Genomic DNA, 13,408 nt, shown 5'->3' with positions numbered 1-13,408 from the left:
TTCACAGAATACATCTACTTACCAAGTTTCAACAGTATAGCTCTTATATTTTCGGAAAAAAATGGCTGTGACATACGGACGGACAGACGGACGGACAGACAGACATGACGAATCTATAAGGGTTCCGTTTTTTGCCATTTGGCTACGGAACCCTAAAAAAAAGACAGAAATAGAACACAAATATGACAAAGAAATAAAAAGTGAACCGAGTAGTGCTATCCTATCGCTTTTTTGAAGCTTATCCGATTTTGAACCTAATGTCCATAGACTGGTGGGTAGGTAGGTAGGTGGGTGGGCCATATGGTAGGTTGACACTACCAGTGTCAACCTACCATATTGCCGCGTATTATTTTGAACCTTATGTCGATTGACTGGTGGTACAAATTACCGGCAAGTCGGCCTGCGCCCAGGTGTCGTGGCTGTCGGGCAGGTAGTACCAGTGCACGAGCGAGTGGTTGCCGCGTCGGAACACCGGCCGCGCGTACTCCTCCTCTAATGGATCTACCGTCGGGTAGATTATGTGGGTGGCATCCTCTTCGTCTTCTGTTTGGATAAGGTAAACACATTATCAATGTTTCGTTATAATTAAGTGACCGTTAAAGATGTAATACTCAATATTTACTAGTAAATATGTCGTTAGGACATCGTGTAAAGTCCGATCGACGAGCACATAGAATATTGTCCAATGACCCCAAGCTACCCATCCTTATCGCTCGCGCGTAATTATATTGTTGTCGCGCTCGCACACTGACTGCGGCCGCCCGTTGCACAGTCGCAACAGCAATTTATAATTACGCTCGAGCGATAAGGATGGGTGGCTTGGGGTCATTGGACGAAATTTTATCTGCTCGGCGACCGGACTTTAGTTTATGTATACTTTTTGTATAAAGATTACAGTGGTTGCACCAAGTGTTTAGAGGGAGACCAATGTCATGTAGTTAGATATATTGATAGGTATTAGCAATCTCTCGCTCTTTCAATGACGTGGTTATTAGACTTCGACGACGAGACCAAAAACTCGAATCAAGCTCAAGCATGAACTGTGGTCTTAGTAAGCAGTTCAGTGTCATAGCATTATACATATTAAACAAAATCAAATGAATAGTTACTTACCGCAGATGTCACCCTGATGATGGCTGACGATGTCCTTCACCTTATTCGCAGTTGCCTTGTCCACATCGGGGCGGATATACACACAGGGTGTGCGGATGACCTCAGCCGCCACGAGTGATGACTCAATCTCCATCATCATCTGAACGTTCAGGTCTTTGCGCGACGGGTTCTGGAAAGGGGTAGTGGGGAGGGGACGAGAGAAATGTCAGTGTTAGTATGGATACATCATTCGGGACTGCTTTTTTGAGAAATGTATAAAGTTATACACCAATAAGATCAGTTTTAAGTGACAAAACTGGCCAGTTGTTTTCTAAATTTTGAATATGTTTTAAGTGCCAAAGGACTAAGTTACTAATTTAAAAAAGTTTTGGAAAATATCAAGATCAAATTAAATAATAAATGGTGTGAAAAATAGCAAATAGGATCAAAGTTGGTTTAATTACGGGATTTAGCTGTTTTGACATTGCAATTTCTCTTTGCACAGTGTAAGCATGCATAGTCCTAGCATTACAGAGATTTGCATGCTAACATAGATGTTTAAATTGAACCCTCAGGATTAGTTACTAAAACAACACAGTGTTATTTTGACACACAATGCACAAGGTGTTATTGACACAGAACACAAAATTATTTAAATTTTTTTGTCATTTTTTACAAAATCATGTTTAGGCATGATACAGCATGAAATGGTCAATGTAATGTTGGAACTTCCCAAAGCCAAGAAGGAACCCAAATTCCATTAATGATCCATAAAATTGTGTGTCAAACTATTTAAATGACATTGCATTTGCATCAAATCAAAACTTACTTGTGGAAAAACACTACAAAATATTGAAAGATTTTTCTGCAAAATATAAGAATTGAAATATTTACGGTGCTAAGTTGTGATATTTACAAAAATTGCACAAAAGTGATAGGTAACAATCCTAACCAACAAAAATCTTAAAATATCTTTGGTTAATATAGAATTTAGATCATACCCTGAAGAATTCGTGCTTTTGGATAAGCAACAATATGTGTGACACTTAAGATACAAAACCTTGCCAAGGTTTTTGTGTGTTATTTTTTTGTGTAGATAGATACATCTACCCCAACTTTGTTTACTTGTTACGTATGTAAATATTTCAAAAAGGTTCTAGGTTGAGATTAAGTCAAGAAACTAGCTTTTTTAAAATGCTAATTGCTTAAGTGTACTTTCTTTTGTTTTAGTGAAGGGACATAGCTTCCTAACAGAAAACGTTCAGATCGCGCACGTCAGTTAATGGTAGTACTTTTACAGTGCCAGTCTATAGCACGCTATGAACGCGTTCTATCAGGGTGCGTGTAAGCTAAGATGTCGGCGATGTTACACAGAGCAGAGCAGTTAAGTAGCATCTAACGAAATAATCCAAATCTCGTATGTCATACAGTTCAAATTTCATCAACCCAAGGAGTAACTTAAATTTTAACTGAGTCAAGCTGATTTGGACCTCAGTTGTTGGAGTCATGGTCTACATTTGCTTGAAGCTGCTCTCCTTTGCGTTCCGTCGCTAGCATCTCGGCATACTCAGCCTTAGTGTCACACACAGTTGCGCGATGCAAGTTATCTGTGCAGGGCGGCAGGACTGCGAGACGGGGTCGGTGAGCGAGGCAGCGTGCGGGACAGTGCATACCTTACCGACCTGGAAGTCAAACTTGCGCCACCGCTGCTCCGACTTGAAACGGAACATGGTAGCGAGCACGGTGCAGAGGGAACCGCCCGGTTTCATGTCCATGAATACTTTCATCTGGAATAATGTTTGTTGTTAACCTCTTGTGTGTAGTGAGCATTAATTATTTAGTGTGAGACACAACGACTCAAATTATTGTCTGGAATCTTGGCTTACAATCAGTTAATGACAATTAAATATTAGCAATTTAATACAAATTAATATGAATCCAATATCCATAGACTAGTAGGTAATCAATATCCAATTATAATAATGATTTTGTAACCCATACATTGTGCCTTCTGCATACTCAAGAATAAAAATTTAAAAAAAATTAAACTATAATTATTCATACATAAACTGTGAATATGTATATTACTATGCAAGTTTCAAGCTATAACTCGAACATTCATTGAATGTATTATTACATGTATCTGTCAGTTTGGATGTCTGGATGTTTGTTACTCTTTCACACAAAAACTAATGAACGGATTTTGTTAAAACTTCACAGTATTATTGTTTATAACCCAGAATAACATATAGGCTATAATTTATGACGATCTGTGACATACTAAATTTCACATGGGTGATGCCGCGGGCAAAAGCTAGTTCATAAATAAATTAAATACTTACAGGAAGCCTCAAGAAGGGTGGGTCTGCTGCATTCTTCCCCAATTTATTCTCCTGGTACTGGATGAGCTGGACGACCAGCTGGGCCAAGCCCTCCTTAGTGGGGGGGTCAGTCTGGACATGCTGCAATAAGTTTCAGGGTGTACAATATCAATATCTCATTACTACAGATAGTACTTCTGGGAAAGGTTATTAATAATAAAGTTATTGTTAGATATTATAGCCAAATATACCTTACTATTGTAATGATTGCCTTACAAGTTTCAAACAAAGAATATGAGCATCCTATAGAATTGACCATTGAAATAAAATTTCCATATTTATGGTCTAGCATCCTAGCATTCAGTATGTTAAGGTCTTGGATTCATTTTAGTGAGAGACACAATCAACACATAGGTGAAAAACTTTGAAATGCACTCTTTTTAACAACAAAACTGGATTTATAACCGAGACAGATACTACTAAGTATATGCCTCCTTAATAATTTGGATCATCAGTTCAATACAAGTGTGTAGTTCTTCATGTAATAGGAGTGAAAAGTTATGAGTTACGGCAGTCTTGTAGCCATTACAAACATAATTTACCAAAAGATAGGAAAACATACTAACCTTTTTGCAATTTTTCTGCAACCAAACACGAATTTGATCGAATTGACCTAATGATTCTGGCGATTGAAAATATTCCACATTAGGTCCGCCGTCTTTTTTGGGACCTATCGTAGTCATTTTGATTCAGTTTGTTTCCTTTCTATTAGTAAGACAAATTGATTAGAATGTAAAATTAAATTCAATAAAATCTGAAAAACAAGCCAGTGCGGCGTCGTTCTTTCACAATTTGACGTTTAAATTAAGGGATGCGCCATGCACCGACTATTCAATTGCACCATTTGAATCGATTCAATACTAATTGAATAAATTTTCGAGTATGTTTAGAAATTACTTTCAAATGGTCATAATTAGCTAAATTCACCATACAAAAATAAGTAATTTAAACAACATATTATTATTATACTAAATAATAATAAAAATGATTTATTTCAGTAGATCTTTTACAATAAACTTGCTGGGGCCTCCCAGGAAGTAATCGTACGTAAGATACGATAAGATGTAGGAAGTACCTCGCCTACCTTAATAATTACAAATTTGGATTTACCTTAATAATATTATAATTTGTTGTTTTCAATAATAATATCAAATCCACATTCCACTTTCATTAGAAAATTCTTAATCACTTTGGACTCAAATATTTATATTCTCTTTTACATTTTTTTTATTTTGTAAAATAATAAGATCGCCTAGCTTTTTAAAAATTAAAATCATAATAAACGTTTTTAATACTTGAATTATCCAAAACGATTACTAATAATTATGTCTAGAAATTAATCAAATTCAGAACCCATTAATAGATAGTGGACATCCCCATTATGTAATGTAGCCAGCTCAAATAAACCATTTAATGTTGCCACTTCACTATGAGAGTGAATAATAACTATAATAACGAAAACGATAACGGTAAAATAACTAATGCTTTTTCTGCAGCTTTGCCTTTAAATAAAGCTTATTTTATTTTATTGCAATAAATTCCTACTTTTGGGATTCAATTACATTCTTAAATAAAAATGCTAATTTATTTTATTGATTTATTTTCATTACATGAACAAACAAAAAACATATTAAAAGTATTTAACATTATGAATAGATAGTTTAATTTGGAAAAAACAACAAAGCCATTATTGAGAAAGCTAATATTGATCAGCGTTAGGAAAATAGAACTGGTTCTCGGCTAGGCCCTTGGAGCCAGTTCCTTCTATGGCGAAGAGAGAACCCGCTTCCGGCTGCTGTGCGAGCTCGGTCGCTGTCAGGCCCCGCTTGCTGGTGGTGACGTAGAGAGTGGACAGGTCGTGTCCTCCCCACATGACGTCAGTCACCTTGGACACATTTAGGGTGTGCTGTTCCAGAAGTTTTCCAGCCCTGGAGTCAATTTTGATAACCTGTAAGAAATGAAAACGTTAATACTATTAACACCATACTGTCATTTACAGGTCCGTTCCATTTACCCAGTTGAAATAACTTTCAGTATGGAACAGCGAGGTAGTTTTTCCAACTTTTTTATATTTTGAGGATGTGTGCAGGTACCTACTTTAATACTAGGTATACTATTTATACCAATTTATACCATTAACCCCTCGTGGTAAGCTAAATATGCTTGTGTTACGAGTGGGTTCACCACAATAGTCGAGCGGGGATCGAACCCGCGTTCCTCTGATCACGAATCGGCCAGTCCGCTCAGTTTATCATCGCTTCAAAGGGGGAATATGCCATACCTTTCCTCCATTGTAGCATGCGACCCAAAGGTTTCCGTCGCTATCGATGGTCATGCCATCAGGAAGCCCGGTGACATTGTTAGCTTGGAAGCTGAACAAAGTTCTTCTGTTACCTGAAACATGCATTTCAAGAGTAAACAAACAGATCTGAAAGTCAGTAGGTCTGGCTTTTGATAACATCTCCGTGATGATCCAGTGGTTGTCTTGACTTACAGGGGTAAGCAGTAGGTTCGAATCCCATTTTTCCAAGTGGTTTAAAGGCCTACATAAAAGAATAACTAAGGACTGCTAATCGTTATTAGGTACTTAGTTAGATAATAAATTACTCACGGATAATCCCATCTTCAAGCGCAAAGTCGAACACATCGATGTTCCTCGTAGGGGTGTCGATGTAGAACATGAACTTGCTGTCGGACGTCCAGGCGATCCCGTTGGACACCGACACCGGGCGCAGCTTAATCTCCGGGTTGGCGTAGTTGTAGGCATCCACCAAGTATAGGGAGGCTCTGTCTTGGTCGACCACCTCTGATACTTCTTTGCCTATGGTTCCTGTAGGGACGATAGGACAGCTTTTTTATTCCCATCAAATCGAAACTAAATAATACCTCTACCAAATTCCAACATCATTAAGGCGTAGTGCTTATTTTGATTGATTTATAGCAATATTTAATTGTTTTTATTACTTCTACTTACTTCAATTTATTACTTTCCTATTAAATCACGTTTTAATTAAAAGTTATGGAAAAATGAAGGAGTTGACTTTTTATGCTACAATGCCACAATAATTATATTATTTCAATGCATGGTTTGTTTATTTTTGCAAATATCAATTCCAAGTTTAGTCCCTTTTAGCATTTATTTAGGTTTGCCAGTTTGGTTTTGGGCCTCTGTCCAGCAGTGGACGCGTCTTTTGGCTGTAATTCCTAAACCATTAAGTTGACAACAACTTACCGATCCACAACCTGCCTTTAGCGTCAACCTTGCCATCGTTGCATCTGTTATCCGGGAGGCCGATGTCTAGCGCGCTGAGTTGCCTGAGGGCGCTGTCTCCGACGGCTGTGGAGTTCCAGTCGAGGAGGTAGAGTTCAGACCGGACCGTCACGAGGACCAGCTTGGGGTAGTCTTTCACGGTCACCACTAAGGAGATGGGCCCGTAACCTGAGAAGTTATGAAATGGAATAAACAACATCCTGTAGGTACAGGCAATAGCACATCAGAATATACTCGTACATTTTTGTGGGATGCACAATCGCCCATGAGCTACATTTAAGAAATAACGTCCACAAGTATGCCATACATAGTTACTACCCAAGTATGTATTTACTTTACCTATATTTACGGATATTATTTAACATCTAGTAGAGTGGCTAAAATACACTATCCTATCAAGGCGTAAAATGTATGCCACCTCGCTTTTCAGGATATGAACAAACAAACTATAACAAAACACTATTCATACTCTCTACGTAGGTATAAGTAGGTACTTATTCACTTTTATTATACTACCTATAGTGCACGAATTTCAGGCCTGAACGCCAATTTACAAAATGCTACAAGTACCATTTATGTACCCATTTGTTTCAATGCAATGTTTTACATGACTGTGTGTGTGTATCAATTGTTGTGTCATCCACGAACGTTCAAGCTTTGATTGGTGATAATAAACAAAGCATTCAATAGCATGCATTGCCCACGGCCCTACTGCTTTTGATCTCTGTATTATTAAGTGACGGATACGGATAGTATAGTATTATCACAGATAATATAATATTATAGTTTTTCGGTGTTACAACTACTCATATAAAATCTTTTTTTTAAAGAAATTAATAATTAACCTCTCGTAAGTTAAATAATGCTTGTTACCGCTGTGTGTGCCCACCATAATAATAGTCCAGCGGCGCGAGAGCGCGCAGCGGGGATCGAACCCGCGCGCCGCGCCCGCGTTCCTCGGTTCCGAGTTCCGACCCGAGACCGAACCCATACCGTTGAGCCATTGTCGCTGCTACTATTACTATTCTCTATTATAGAGTAAGTATTGTAGGAGTGATCAGTAAGGCCAATAAGGGCAACGCAAGTATTAAACTTACCAAATTCCCTAATAGTGATGTTCCCAGTCTCGTCGTCCAATCTGTGCACTTTCTGCCCCGTAATATCCACCCAGTACAATGCATTTTCTGTGGAAGACCAGTGCGGCCCTTCTAAGTGATCTCCGCCAGAGAAAACCTGTAAAAAAACTGAGTGTCACTATCAATAAAGTACGATAGTAATCTAATGTGGGCTGTAAGTAAGTAGGTAGGTACAGTTTAAGATCACAGTATCATGAAGTTAGACACCATAAAGAAAGTATAATCTCGGAATATCTATAAAGCTATCTGTGATTTTCTATTTGATAAATGATTTCTAAGTAGGTATACCAACTCGTTAGTTACTTACTTGAATGTACATGTGAAACTTAAAATGAAAAAGAAAGGAAAAATACCAATTTTTAATTTAATTAACAGTGCATTTAAATCTGCCCCAAGTAGGTATGTCTAATTTCAATGTGTAAATTAAGTAGATAATAGATAGACACAAGTTCCACACCTAGCTGGTGATAGGATAGCGTCTACGTCATAGGTTCGAACAATTAACATAACAAATTAACTCTAAAATAGGTAGGTAGGTACCTATAAAATTAAACGAAATACTTAAGGCTAGAACTTACAATTTGTATCTAAATAAGTACCTAAGTAATTAGTGGGATAGGTAGGTACACTTGCTACCTACCTACTTTCTATAGTTGTTTTTATATTTCTATCATACAAGATTTTAGATTTCAAGACTTGTTTCTGATATAGTTTTTTTCCCAAGACTCATGGATATCTAGAGTTGTCAAAATCAGTTTGATACTTTGACTGGAAGGGAATGCCTTATACAGCATTAAGTTCGCGTTTTGTACTCCAATTTGTGTGGAGTACAATAATTTTAATTAGATAATTAAGTACTTACCTACTCATAAAATCCTTATAAAAAATAAAAATAAAATGGTTTAGCGGAAAAAACGCGAACTAATTTAGTATGTGCTGCTTTGTTTATTATTTTCGAATGATTACATGAAAATCACTCAGGAAAATTACTGAAATTCGAACTCTAAATCTGTACCTTAACCCTTAACCAGGCTCTGGTATCCACAGAGACCACATCAATTTGAACCTTATGCTGTGAAGATATGATTGAAAACCAATTACTTTTTTCAGGCCTGGTTAAGGGATAAACACCCTGTAGATTTTGATTTGATGATTAACTTCAAAGCTTGCATGCACCGTAAATACAAACAAGTTTACTCTTATTATTAGCCTACAAAAACAAAACGGCTTTATTAAAAAACTGGTTACAAAGTTTAAGTAAATAAAATTTGATTATTTGCTAATGATTGACTAATTTATTAATGTTATACTAATTATTCCCACTATCATTATCAATTTGTGTTGTTTTCTTTAAAAGCTTCGATTCAGTTGCGCAACATAAAACTTCGCAAAAAATACAAAAATAGAGTTGTTCCACTAAGTTTAATGTCAAAAAAGCTCAAGTCTGAGTATGAATTTCTATGGTAATAAGGTAGATAAGTACTTACTTTTTTGATAAGAGGCGATGATGACCTGGAGACCACAGTGCCGATCACAAACACTGCTAAAATCAATGCATATCGTAGCACCGCCATTGTTGATCTTCCAAGTTAAGCGTACCTACGTCCGCTCTCGTGTGAAATTAACCGGTCAATGTTGCGCGCGCGCAACGCAAGTGACTGTACGAATCTGAAGACAACGTTCACTGATTTCGTCACAGCTGTTGCGATTTTGTTTCTAATAGGCCTAAAGTTCGGTTTTTATGGAGAATTGGTCAGCGATATTGCTCTATGTGAAATTATTGCAGTGCCGTAGAAAGTTCAAACTATCGCAATACTTACTCTTCAGTATTCGATAGCCTTATGGTGCGCTGGAAAAAATGTTGAGAGATTTATCAAAGAGATAATGAATTTGATTTGCATTGCAATTAAAAGTTATGTTAATTTTAAGGTAGGTAACTATTACTTAGGTAGGTAGAGCTAGAGCAATTAATATTTCCTCTCTCATTAGCTAGTCGATATTGAAAGGAACACTGTCATGGTTCGATGCGGCCAGACCACGGAAATGTGATCACTGCAAGGTCTTGATTATCTTAAAGAAAATACCAAACGTTCTTGTTCTGTCTTCTTTTTTCGCTATTCGAATAGAAATTAAAAGTAATTTACCCCTATAGACTACCTACTCGTCTATTGTTCACACATGACAATGGTTTTAATTGTCTAGTTCCTGATTTAACCTATGTTATGCCCTTGCCCGGGTTAAGTGCAAGGATTCATATTCATAATGATCCAGTTACGAACATAATAGGGTCAGGGAGGCAACAGTGACTCACTTTTTTTTCGAAGCTTAATAAAAATAGATATCGCTTTAATATTGGCCTAAAATTTGCTCACATTTTAGATACACTATTGAACTGTAACTGAGCACTCATGATTCTACATTATTTACTACTTATGTCAAAGTAGGAACCTAAAACAAAAAAATGATAATTGAGCCACTGTGGACTACTAGGTGTACACACTGACTCACTACCGTGGTACACAGTATTAACGTGGTACGGCAGTATTTATATGAAAAGAAAATGCCCATTCCGCGTAGTTTTTTATTAGAAATAATAACAAAACTGCACAAGCTATTCTTATTATAATCAACAATTCAACACGACTCTTAGTACTTTTATTGCTACCTATAAGATCTTAAGTCATCTCAATCTCTTCGTTATTTATTTCTTCCCTATTTTTCTGTCGGTTTTTTTCCGTGGCATTCTGTAAATAAAAAACAAAATTCGATTTAAAGTTATAAAATGTTGAATTCGTATAAAGTATTAAAATTGAGTCACTGTGTACTTCTACGCCATTTTGTAAATATTTGATCAAAAAAACCAAGATGTAAAACAAATTAGTCAAAATTCGGATTAAAGACAATTGATACAAGACCTACTATCCGATAAATATAACGGCTTTTACCTATAGCAACAAACAAAGATATGAAAACAATCGAAACTCACCTTAGAATGTAATTTAGTGGGCGCGAAAACAAAAAACATTCCCTCACCCTTCCGCACGGCACTTGACCGGCGAGCAAACTGGTTTAAATGTGTTCGGGTACCAAGACCTTTGAATCGGTAAAAGAGACAAATATATATTCCTATGCCTTCAGGTCGAAACATGACTGAGCCACTGTAGCCGACCGAGTCACTGTTGCCTCCTTGACCCTATGCTAATTGTCAGTCTATTAATAGACACGTCACGTGTAACTAAGAAAGTAGAGGTTTATTTGCCTATCGCCCGTAATTGCAGTTGATACATTATGTACAATCAACAACAGAAGTTAATTTTTTTTTTTTTTTTTTTTTTTTTTTTTGGCTCGCACGGCTTGTGCATTTGCCACGACAAAGGTAGGGAAACGAAAATGTAGGAAATATCGGAATTTCGGAAATTAAAAAGGATAGGATCAATATAGGTAGGTAGGTAGATGTAATAAGATATTAAAAATATAATATAAAACATATGAGGTACAAAGACTAAACCTTTATATCATTTTTAGATAGGAATAAGGAGATACATTTATAAATATCTTGATCGTTTGTGCATAAAAGGGTATTAATACAAGTGGGAAAAGGGACACGGAGGGTTAACAATGAGGACATAAAAAAGGAGCGATCATACTTCGGACAGGAAAACAGGATGTGATTAATATCACCTACTTCAGAGCCACAATCGCATAAATTACTATCAATGATTTTAAGTCTGGCTAAATGTGCTGGCGTACACGTATGCCCTAACCGCATGCGAATGAGAATAGAGGTGGCTGTCTTATCGAGCGTCGTTCTGAAAAACCAAGGTTTAACCGGGATATTGGGCTGTATACTCTTATAATGCTTCCCTTTAACCAGGTCACTACTGTTCCATTCACCTTCCCAAGCTTTACGAAGATAGGATTTAGGAAGGGAAGCTAAATCATGAGAGAAGTTTTTATATGGGAAAATATCTCCACACTGTACTGCCTCATTTGCCATTTTATCTGCTATTTCGTTACCGGGAATATTACTGTGAGAGGGGATCCAGGCAAAAATTACCTGAAAACCATTCAGTCGGCATTTGTTAAGTAATATTCTACTATCAATAATTATTGGAAAATTAATATTAGCTTTAAAAGGGAATTTAGCAAAAGCTTGTAATGCACTTTTTGAGTCTGAAAAAATTATGGACTTTTTAAGTTTCATGAGTAATATATATTCTAATGATTTGTATAAACCATAGCATTCACCCGTAAATACTGACGTCTCAGGGGGGAACATCTTTTTTTGATTTATTTTGTACTGATAATGAAAGACTCCTACGCCCACGTTACCATCAGGTGAATGTTTCGAAGCGTCACAATAAATATGGTGCCAATCATGCCAGCCATTAGATTCTAAAACAAGGTTAAAAGTAGAGAAAGCAGAACTACCATATTTTGGAATATCCAAGTCGAAATAAATGTCAGGGGAGAGAATTAGGGATTCATAATTGGAGCAGAACAGAGGCATGTATGCAGATCTATGGCTAGGAGCTTGTAATGAAATATATTTACGAAAACTTATGACAAGGCACGGTGTAGTTTTATGAGTCCAATAAGGTACAGAGTCTACATATTCTGACAAATCTTGCAACTTAGAATAGAGAGGATGATTAAGAAATTGAAATGCACGAAATAGATATTTATCACTTAAAAATTGCCTTCGAAGACTAAGGGGAGGCTCAACACATTCAATTTGGACCGCATTATTAGGACTAGACCGCATTGCACCAGTGACAATACGAAGGGCTTTAGATTGAACAGTGTCAAGTTTGCGCAAACCCACAATGCTACAAGGTTCCAAAAAGAAAGACCCATAATCTAGAACACTTCGAATAATAGCGTTATACACAAGTTTCAGACTATAAGGATGTGCACCCCACCAAACTCCCGATAAGCATCTTAAGATATTCAAAAGCTTTTCACACCTAGCTAGTATATAGTACAAATGAGGTAAACCGGTTAACTTAGAGTCGAGGATTAAACCTAAAAACTTAGCCTCATTATGAACAGGTATAGCCGAATTATCATAATACACAGAAATAGGCGGTGGACATCGCATCCTGGAGAATAGAACTATTGAACTCTTATTTACTGACAGACTTAAGCCATTTTTATCTAGCCATGTCTTTAAAACGTTTAGAGTGGTAGACAAAGACTCACACAAATTTTGAATGTTTGAACCAGTAATATACATAACAAGATCGTCTGCATACTGTAACATGTAAACTTTGTTATGTAAAGATGATTCTAAATCATAAGAGTAAATATTAAATAATAAAGGACTTAAAACTGATCCTTGAGGTAAGCCTCGCCAGATTGATCTAGATCTTGTCGATTCGCCACTTGAAACGTTAATGAATCGCTCAGATAATATGTTCATAATGAAATTTACTAATATTATAGGAACATTAAGCAAAATAAGTTTATTTTTAAGAATAGGTAATAACACATTATCATAAGCTGCTGTTATGTCTAAAAAGGCTGCA

At 36.6% G+C, this 13,408-nt stretch overlaps 2 protein-coding genes and 1 long non-coding RNA gene across 3 annotated transcripts in view; all 3 read right to left on the bottom strand.

The window, feature by feature from the left end:
• The window catches only part of LOC135081875 (SWI/SNF complex subunit SMARCC2), a 36,069-nt gene extending 31,810 nt beyond the window's left edge, over positions 1-4,259 (bottom strand). The window contains exons 1-5 of the mRNA XM_063976660.1: positions 4,040-4,259; positions 3,435-3,554; positions 2,766-2,879; positions 1,114-1,282; positions 389-543 (exon numbers count right to left, since the gene is read on the bottom strand). Coding sequence (XP_063832730.1) covers positions 389-543; positions 1,114-1,282; positions 2,766-2,879; positions 3,435-3,554; positions 4,040-4,156 — 675 coding nt within the window. The 5' untranslated portion in view covers positions 4,157-4,259. The remainder of the gene's footprint in view (positions 1-388; positions 544-1,113; positions 1,283-2,765; positions 2,880-3,434; positions 3,555-4,039) is intronic.
• Positions 4,260-5,056: 797 nt separating this feature from the next.
• On the bottom strand, positions 5,057-9,736 carry LOC135081569 (regucalcin-like). Its single transcript, XM_063976311.1, has 6 exons — positions 9,368-9,736; positions 7,842-7,977; positions 6,706-6,912; positions 6,085-6,303; positions 5,755-5,867; positions 5,057-5,421 (listed from the first exon to the last, which is right to left on the bottom strand). Exons 1-6 carry the CDS (start codon positions 9,452-9,454, stop codon positions 5,173-5,175), a joined length of 1,011 nt encoding a protein of 336 aa, XP_063832381.1. The 5' UTR covers positions 9,455-9,736; the 3' UTR covers positions 5,057-5,172.
• A 711-nt stretch (positions 9,737-10,447) lies between these two features.
• LOC135081570 (uncharacterized) lies at positions 10,448-11,082 on the bottom strand. The gene is made up of 2 exons (XR_010259214.1): positions 10,867-11,082; positions 10,448-10,624 (listed from the first exon to the last, which is right to left on the bottom strand). It is a non-coding gene; the product is annotated as an uncharacterized LOC135081570 (long non-coding RNA).
• Positions 11,083-13,408: the final 2,326 nt, after the last annotated feature.

The sequence above is a fragment of the Ostrinia nubilalis genome, chromosome 20 (assembly GCF_963855985.1).
Source record: "Ostrinia nubilalis chromosome 20, ilOstNubi1.1, whole genome shotgun sequence".
Taxonomy (NCBI): Eukaryota; Metazoa; Arthropoda; class Insecta; order Lepidoptera; family Crambidae; genus Ostrinia; species Ostrinia nubilalis.
The sequence above is the reverse complement of the archived record's forward strand: the minus strand, read 5'-3'. Positions and strand labels throughout refer to the sequence as shown.

Excerpts from the sequence above, each read along its gene's own strand:
- LOC135081569 (XM_063976311.1), bottom strand. The coding sequence starts at position 9,454 with ATGGCGGTGCTACGATATGCATTGATTTTAGCAGTGTTTGTGATCGGC. Across the intron at positions 6,913-7,841 it reads CATCACTATTAGGGAATTTG|GTTACGGGCCCATCTCCTTA; the intron begins GTAAGTTTAATA and ends ATAACTTCTCAG. Across the intron at positions 5,422-5,754 it reads CATGCTACAATGGAGGAAAG|GTTATCAAAATTGACTCCAG; the intron begins GTATGGCATATT and ends CATTTCTTACAG.